The sequence below is a fragment of the Anguilla anguilla genome, chromosome 8, assembly GCF_013347855.1.
Source record: "Anguilla anguilla isolate fAngAng1 chromosome 8, fAngAng1.pri, whole genome shotgun sequence".
In the NCBI taxonomy this organism is placed as follows: domain Eukaryota; kingdom Metazoa; phylum Chordata; class Actinopteri; order Anguilliformes; family Anguillidae; genus Anguilla; species Anguilla anguilla.
This window is the reverse complement of record NC_049208.1, coordinates 55,898,474-55,906,662: the sequence shown is the minus strand read 5'-3', so window position 1 is coordinate 55,906,662 and position 8,189 is coordinate 55,898,474. Positions and strand designations below refer to the sequence as shown.

The 8,189-nt window shown below is 49.3% G+C and overlaps 2 protein-coding genes across 5 annotated transcripts in view; both read left to right on the top strand.

The window, feature by feature from the left end:
- The window catches only part of ngly1 (N-glycanase 1), a 10,714-nt gene extending 5,123 nt beyond the window's left edge, over positions 1-5,591 (top strand). For all 3 annotated transcript variants that reach the window (XM_035430921.1, XM_035430920.1, XM_035430922.1), the window contains 5 exons: positions 209-319; positions 853-1,020; positions 2,373-2,561; positions 2,942-3,119; positions 3,947-5,591. In XM_035430921.1, coding sequence (XP_035286812.1) covers positions 209-319; positions 853-1,020; positions 2,373-2,561; positions 2,942-3,119; positions 3,947-4,122 — 822 coding nt within the window. In that variant the 3' untranslated portion in view covers positions 4,123-5,591. The remainder of the gene's footprint in view (positions 1-208; positions 320-852; positions 1,021-2,372; positions 2,562-2,941; positions 3,120-3,946) is intronic.
- Positions 5,592-6,034: 443 nt separating this feature from the next.
- Positions 6,035-8,189, top strand: part of top2b (DNA topoisomerase II beta) — a 33,572-nt gene continuing 31,417 nt past the window's right edge. For both annotated transcript variants that reach the window (XM_035430918.1, XM_035430917.1), the window contains exon 1: positions 6,035-6,558. In XM_035430918.1, coding sequence (XP_035286809.1) covers positions 6,517-6,558 — 42 coding nt within the window. In that variant the 5' untranslated portion in view covers positions 6,035-6,516. The remainder of the gene's footprint in view (positions 6,559-8,189) is intronic.

The following is an 8,189-nucleotide window of genomic DNA, read 5'->3' as shown; positions in this document are numbered from 1 at the left end:
GTCTGTGTCAGCCCTCGTGCTCTGGGTGTGTTTGAGTGTTGAAATGGTGTGTGTGCAATTGTGCGTTGTAGATTTGCGTGTGTGTGTATATGTATGGACTGTAGATTTGCTGGGTTGTGTGTGTGTGTGTGTCTTAGTGTCCTTCCTGTGTACTTTCTAATGGTTTCACAACATCACCGCGCTAAGACAACGCTCCTCACACGTTCAGGTGGTGGACGTCACCTGGAGGTACTCCTGTAAGCACGAGGAGGTGCTCACCCGCCGGACACAGGTGCAGGAAGCCTGGCTGCGAGAGACCATCAGCAGCCTGAACTCCGCGGTGCGCACTGATCCCGGATCAGCCAACACAGCATGAACACTAACCCCAGCCATTGGTGGTGATGGAGATGATGTTAAGATTAACACTGATGATGATGATGATGGTGATATTAACATTGATGGTGATGATGATGATGTGTTGATGGTGATGGTGATATTAACATTGATGGTGATGATGATGATGGTGGTATTGACACTGATGATGATGGTGATATTAACACTGATGTTGATGATGGTGATATTGACTCATGATGATGATGATGATGATGGTGATGTGTTGATGGCGATGGTTTGATGTTAATAATGATGATGATGATATTAGCATTGATGATGATGATGATGGTGATATCAACATTGATGGTGATGGTGATGATGTGTTGATGGTGATATTAACACTGATGATGATGATGATGGTGGTGGTGATATTAACACTGATGTTGGTGATATTAACATTGATGATGATGATGGTGATATTGACACATGATGATGATGATGATGGTGATGATGAGGAAGCCCGTGTGCTTGTGCACGCAGAGGCAGCAGTCTCTCCCTGCAGAGAGGAAGAAGGAGCTGCTGGAGCGGCTGCTGGTGGAGCTGGTGGAGTTCATCTCGCCCAAGAAGCCCAAGGCGGGGGAGCTGGGGGGGCGCGTCTCAGGCTCGCTGGCCTGGAGGGCCGCCAGGGGGGAGACCCGCCCCGTCGCGGTAAGACGTAAAACTGTAAAACGCTTCCCCAGCACTGCGCGTCTCTAAAACACTTCCCCCGTGCTGCGCGTCTCTAAAACACTTCCCCCGTGCTGCGCGTCTCTAAAACACTTCCCCCGCGCTGCGCGTCTCTAAAACACTTCCCCCGTGCTGCGTGTCTCTAAAACACTTCCCCCGCGCTGCGCGTCTCTAAAACACTTCCCCCGCGTGCGTGTCTCTAAAACACTTCCCCCGTGCTGCGCGTCTCTAAAACGCTCCCCCCGTGTGTCTCTAAAACACTTCCCCCGTGCTGCGCGTCTCTAAAACGCTCCCCCCGTGTGTCTCTAAAACACTTCCCCCGCGCTGCGCGTCTCTAAAACACTTCCCCCGCGTGCGTGTCTCTAAAACACTTCCCCCGTGTGTCTCTAACACTTCCCCCGCGCTGCGCGTCTCTAAAACACTTCCCCCGTGCTGTGCGTCTCTAAAACGCTCCCCCCGTGTGTCTCTAACACTTCCCCCGCGCTGCGCGTCTCTAAAACACTTCCCCCGCGTGCGTGTCTCTAAAACACTTCCCCCGTGTGTCTCTAACACTTCCCCCGCGCTGCGCGTCTCTAAAACACTTCCCCCGCGCTGCGCGTCTCTAAAACACTTCCCCCGCGCTGCGCGTCTCTAAAACACTTCCCCCGTGTGCGTGTCTCTAAAACACTTCCCCCGCGCTGCACATCTCTAAAACACTTCCCCTGCGCTGCGCGTCTCTAAAACACTTCCCCCGTGTGTCTCTAAAACACTGCCCCCGTGCTGCACATCTCTAAAACGCTCCCCCCGTGTGTCTCTAAAACACTTCCCCCGTGTGTCTCTAAAACGCAGTCCGGAGCCATGACCCCACCCACTTCACAGGACATATCCAATCCGATGGTCTCTGAAGGGCGTGATAAGTGTTTGAAATTGGGAGAGGTGTGAGTCAAATACTGAACTCTTCCACAAACTGCACCTTTGAGAATCGGACCAGTGTTTAAGCAGTGTATGTACCTGTCCCATGCACGCTCGTTCATGTGCAGGAGCTCTCTCGTGCACGCTCGTTCATGTGCAGGAGCTCTCCCGTGCACGCTCGTTCATGTGCAGGAGCTCTCCCGTGCACGCTCGTTCATGTGCAGGAGCTCTCTCGTGCACGCTCGTTCATGTGCAGGAGCTCTCTCGTGCACGCTCGTTCATGTGCAGGAGCTCTCCCGTGCACGCTCGTTCATGTGCAGGAGCTCTCCCATGCACGCTCGTTCATGTGCAGGAGCTCTCTCGTGCACGCTCGTTCATGTGCAGGAGCTCTCTCAGCTTGACGTGCACAAGCTCACGTGCACTGTCCCGCCCTTGTTTCACAGAAACCGGAGGAGTTTGTGTTCGTTCCCACGGAGACTGAGAAGAGCGAGCTGCGGTTCCACCTGCAGTATAGCGCTAGTGGCGACCGCTACGTGCGCGTGTCCGGCACCCCGGCGGAGATGGCGGGCTGGGAGAGCGGGGCGTGGTGCCGGGAGGCCGTGTTCCGCAAAGAGGAGCTCGACTGGAAAATGGTGAGTGCCGCCTAGCGCCAGGACGGCGGGAACAGAAACCGTGAGCTGCCCAGATCCGTCACTGCCAGAGGGCGACCCAGACTTTTAAATAACCCTGCGACCCTGCAACCCTGTGACCCTGCGACCCTGCAAACCTGTGACCCTGTAACCCTGTAACTCTGTAACTCTGAGCTGCATGAGGTTTATCACCCAGTAAAGTACCCAAACTGCTGTGGCCCTTAAACGAGAGCTGGGAGGAAGTGTGGCCCGTTGTGATGATTTTGAAAAGGGGCAAAGGTGCTGTAAGCTGGGATTCAGTGCGTTAGCCCCTCTCTCTCTCTCTCTCTCTCTCTCTCTCTCTTTCTCTCCCCTCCTCTTTCACGGTCATGTTTTTCCTCCAGGTGTACATCGCCCGCACTGAGGGCTCTTCCTCCGGGAAGATCAGCTGGAGGTTCGACTGCAGCCCTGTGGGTCTGAAGATGGGGACGGTGAAGGTCAGAACGACCAGCCAGACCTTCCACTCGGGGAGCGTCTGCTGGAGGATGCGTTCAGGCCAGGATACCATAGAGTTCCCAGGAGGTAGGAGTGAGTGATATTCAGGATACCATAGAGTTCCCAGGAGGTAGGATTGTGTGTGATATTCAGGATACCATAGAGTTCCCAGGAGGTAGGAGTGTGTGATATTCAGGATACCATAGAGTTCACTGGACGTAGGAGTGTGATATTCAGGATACCATAGAGTTCACTGGACGTAGGAGTGTGCGATTATAAGGATAACCATAGAGTTCCCAGGCGGTAGGAGTGTGTGATATTCAGGATATCATAGAGTTCCCAGGAGGTAGGAGTATGTGATATTCAGGATACCATAGAGTTCCCAGGAAGTAGGAGTGTGTGATATTCAGGATACCATAGAGTTCACTGGCGGTAGGAGTGTGTGATAATCAGGATACCATAGAGTTCCCAGGCGGTAGGAGTGTGTGATATTCAGGATACCATAGAGTTCACTGGAGGTAGGATTGTGTGTGATATTCCGGATACCATAGAGTTCCCGCCAGGTTGGAGCTTGTGATATTCAGGATACCATAGAGTTCCCAGGAGGTAGGAGTGTGTGATTAGTGGGCCTGGTGTGTGCGGAGTTCTCTGACTGTACCCAAGCTTTTTCTGCATTCCATAATCCTTATTGAGTTCTCTCTCTATCGTTCTCTCTCTGTCTCTCACTCTTTATCTCTTTCAATCCCTCTTTCCCTCCCTCTCTCTCTCTCTCTCTCTCTCTGGGTCTCTCTCTCTCCCTCACACCCTCTCTCCCTCGCTCTCTCTCTGGGTCTCTCTCTCCCTCTCTCTCTCTCTCCCTCCCTCGCTATCTCCACCTCTCTCTGTCTGAATCTCTCCGTGGTCGTCCCGCTCAGATGGCGAGATGCACTCGGCGCCGAGCTTCTCCGGACGCACAGAGCTGGAGGTGGAGGCGGAGCTTGCAGGCGGGGAGGGGGCGTGTTCATGGCAGCATGCTCAGCTGTTCAGGCAGAGCCTGGAGGAGCCGAAGGAGCCCTCACTGGAGATCCTCATTGAGCTGGAGGAGGCCTGAGAGCGGTGGGGACACCAGTGCCCCCACGTGCTCATCGGCAGTACTGCGTGTGTTACTGTATCATGACCAAATTTATCAGGTTATTATCTTTTTTCCTGAATAGAAAGACTGGTGAGTTTGGAGGGGGGCACGGGTGAGTGTGGGTGTTGGGGGCGTCGGGGGAGGGGACAGCGGGGGCATACATGTGAGGGGTTCTTTGATTCCAGATCCTGGTTCCATCCATGCACTTTAATGTCCTTCTTGCACCAAAATGTCCACCCGACCCCTTTTAAATTTTGAAATGTTTTACAGAAAAATAATATCCCCCCTTCCCTGGTGCTCCCACCCTGATACCTGGTTGAATGACCCTTGTACTACAACTTGTCAGTCCCCCAGAAACTTGCCTTTACCGTCCAAAATGAGCCTGAGTCGCGCGTTATTTTGATGTTTTCCGCTCCCCTGTTCTGGGGTCCCCTGTTCTGGGGTCCCCTGTTCTGGGCTCCTCCGCCCTGGGGTCCCCTGCCCTGGGACTCCAGGCTCCTGGTTAGCTGTTTTTGGCTGTCACTCAGAACTTTATTAATGTTGCGGCCCCCCAACCCCGTGGCTGATTAGGGTCAGCTTGCCACGTCCAGGTTCTTGGGTCTGAGGTGGCTGCTCAAGGTCAAAACCAGCAGCACCCTGCAGCTCTGTAGCACCTAAGTCGCGGAACCTTTCCCCAGGTCCCCTGCTGTAAATACCGCCCCCTCGTCATTCCCCCGTACGCTCTACACCCTCTGCTCAAACCACCTGTGCAAGGCAGTGGCTGCTGGGCTTTTAAGACAAAGGACACAAGCAGGGGCATGTCCACTGGCCACCTCTGGAATTTGATTGGCCATCCCCCCAAGGTGCCACCCCTATTTTTGTACCTAAAATAGTGCATTACCATTGGACAATATAAGTTTTGGTGATAGGATGCCCCACCCCCTTATCCCTTACTGAGTCTTTGACCCCCGCCACCCCCCCGGACCCCAGCTTGGTGCGGCCTCCCCAGCCCTCAGGTGCTCTGGGGCAGGGGGATCACAGGGGGACCTGCACATCTTTTTTATGGGTTCACCTCAGTCAGGCGGGCCTTGGAAACAAGACGCTGTGGACAATCTGTGACCTCTAACCAGCTCTTAAGGGTTGAAATGCAGCAAAAAAACCAGCCAACCCTGTGGTCCTCCTGGACACGAGCTGGTGGGGCCGGGTGTACTGGCTGTTCCAACGTGTTGGATGGTCCTCCTACGGTTAGTCTAGTCTAACATGGTGTGGGGATCTGACCCCCCAGTGTGACCCTAGATATAAATGAAATGAAATGTTGCCAAAATTATTCACTACTCTCTCCAGAAGGAATGCAAAGATTGGATTTGTCTATGATGTGGTTCTATTGTGCTGTGGATTAACCATGTGAATTAAAAAGATATTTTTGCAACAAACAACCAAAAAAAAATAAATGTTGTGTTTGTTATGAATGCTGGACTCTGACTTAGCGGGCAGTGGTGAGAATGGGGTAATTGCTTGTAACTTAATGTGTCAAACACCTGGCTAATTTATACTTTTTTACCTGAACTTTTCAAACAAGTCCAGAAATAACTGCTCTTTCTGATTGCCAAATAACCTGGCGTAGATTTTGCATCAAAAAATCAACTAGGAACATAAAGTGGCAAATATTATTTACCTTTCTTTTTGGCGCTTTTTACAGTAAGGTCGAGTATGTTCTCTGCTTGTGTAGACCAGTCGTTTTATCGTGTTAAGACCAAAACAAATGTTTGTCAGCTGTTTGAGAAGATAAGAATATTTAAAGGACGTTTTTTCACGTCGGTTGCCATCTGGGTATACGTCATGGTCTATATTGAATTTTTCTATTGGTTGAAATGCCGGCGCTTAGCGGTCTTGCGACGGGATTGGTAGGCTGCAGGCGGAGGGGGATTGTCGCCGTGCGGATGGTGAAGCCGGACGGAGGCAGCGGCGGTGTTATTGTTTCTGAATGAAAACCAGACTGGAAATTGGCAAATGTTGTACAGGCGTTTTATTTAAATACCGTTAGGATTTATTTTGTACCAGGTGGACATGCTATGAAACTATTTAATTGTTTTTGTACAGTATTTATACTCAAGCAAGTAGCTAACCATCTTAATGAGGTTCCCAGGCCGTGGAGCCGCCGCTAGTCGATTTTAACAATAGCCGCGACACAGTCCCCTTCGCACGGGTAGCTGTTTTCACGCGAATTTGTCGTAAAAACGCGGCTTGTGAACAGAAAAAACACCGTGTAATACTTACGTTCCGATGGGGCCTCTCTTTTGAGACGTTCTGTGTTTTTATGGACAGCGTGTAAGCAAAGAAAGTGGAGTGGTTTTTAATATACAGCACGAATATTTTGGAAAACACAAAAGGAAGATGTCCAACGGCGCAGCAGGAAGCGGAGGCTTGACTTGGGTGGTAAGTACCAATAATAATGTAGCATGCGAGCGGTTACGCATTATGAATACACAATGCATAAAGACAGATCATCACCATCACAACACTGACTTGATGTTAGCTTTCCCGCTAGTTACCCACGTAACAATGACTATTATTTTCCTGGTTTTTAACTACTAGGCTATACTAAACGTCCAGCATCATTAGCTAGCTACCATAGACTGGCGATTGGTTGGTAACTAGCGTTAGCTACCGAACTGACTGTATAGTCTGATTTATCTTGTGTAAAATGGTTAGCAGGACAGGAGTATGCATTCTGGGCCGGACCAATTTCCCTGCTTACCACCCTACCGTGTAACTGCCATTGCCTCGATGACCAAATAGATTATCTCGATACATCATTTGCTAGCCACATTGCTTGCTTGATGTTTTCTCTTGGATATTTTCAGTTGGACACTTCAATATATTTAGATAGTTTCTTGTTATCTAAATACGTGAGGCGCATTCTTACCGCACCCCTTAATCACTCCAAAAAGTTCTTTGTGTAGTTAACGAGCTATCTGCAATGGCTTTCTAGCGAACAAACTCTAGCATTTTGGCTGCCTTGGCGAAGTAACGTCGTGTGTGTGATGTTTTATTGAGAGTATTATTTAATCATTTTCATGAAGGATTTGCGCATAATGTCTGACCGTTACTTCTGTAGGTGGCATGAATATAATGAATTCATTAAATGGTTAGCAAGCCTCAGTTCGTGCGCCCTCGGCGTTCCCCGAGAGCGGCTAACAATGGAACAGCTGGCCGCGAGACGCAGGATGAGAGCTCGAGGTCATGCGGGATTCTCTCCCGGGCGCGAGGCTACCGCGCGCGTCTCTCTATAAGGACTTCAGCTGTTTTCATTTTTAAAAAGTTGATTTATGCCGGTCGATTCCGTGCAACAGCCCCACAAGCGCAACCTGAAAATTTTGTAAAATTAAAATATTATATAACAACGATAATAAGAAGCGTGATCCGCTATTTTTCAGTTTCAGTTTAAAATTGAAATTTAAGCCAATACTACTTTTAATATCGTATTATTAAAAAATTATAGGCTCCATCTGCATTTTTGCCATTTGAAATGGGAGGTGGACTGTGGTTCAGATTTGATCTGGAAAACCAGTCCAAGCTCTGGCAGTTTGATACAGTTTTGCGATGATATCGGGCATTCCATATTTTATCGCGCCATTTGAGAGACTTTTTTCAATGGAAAGTTAATATCTGTGGCCATATTTCTGAGCTGTTGCATTATTTCTGTTCAATTACTTTTTATTTAGTGAAAAAGAAAACATTTTTTCAAACAATCTGTGAATTGTAACATTTTAACTTCAATTTAAGTTGAATAGAAAATTACTTATAGGTGATAGAATGTGTGCACAGTCTTATGGGCCCTATTTCTACTGTTCCATTTGTACTTTGCATTTTAGCAGACACACTTGTCCAGAGCAAGTTACACCACTTACATTTTTGCACTGTCTTCATTTATTCAGCTTGAATATTTACTGAAGCAATTCAAAACTTTGCCCATCGGTCTAATGCCATGGCTTCACCTGAGATTCAAACCTGCAGCCCCTGTGTTATAATCCCTCTTCCCTAACCACTGCACTACACTTCAGGTG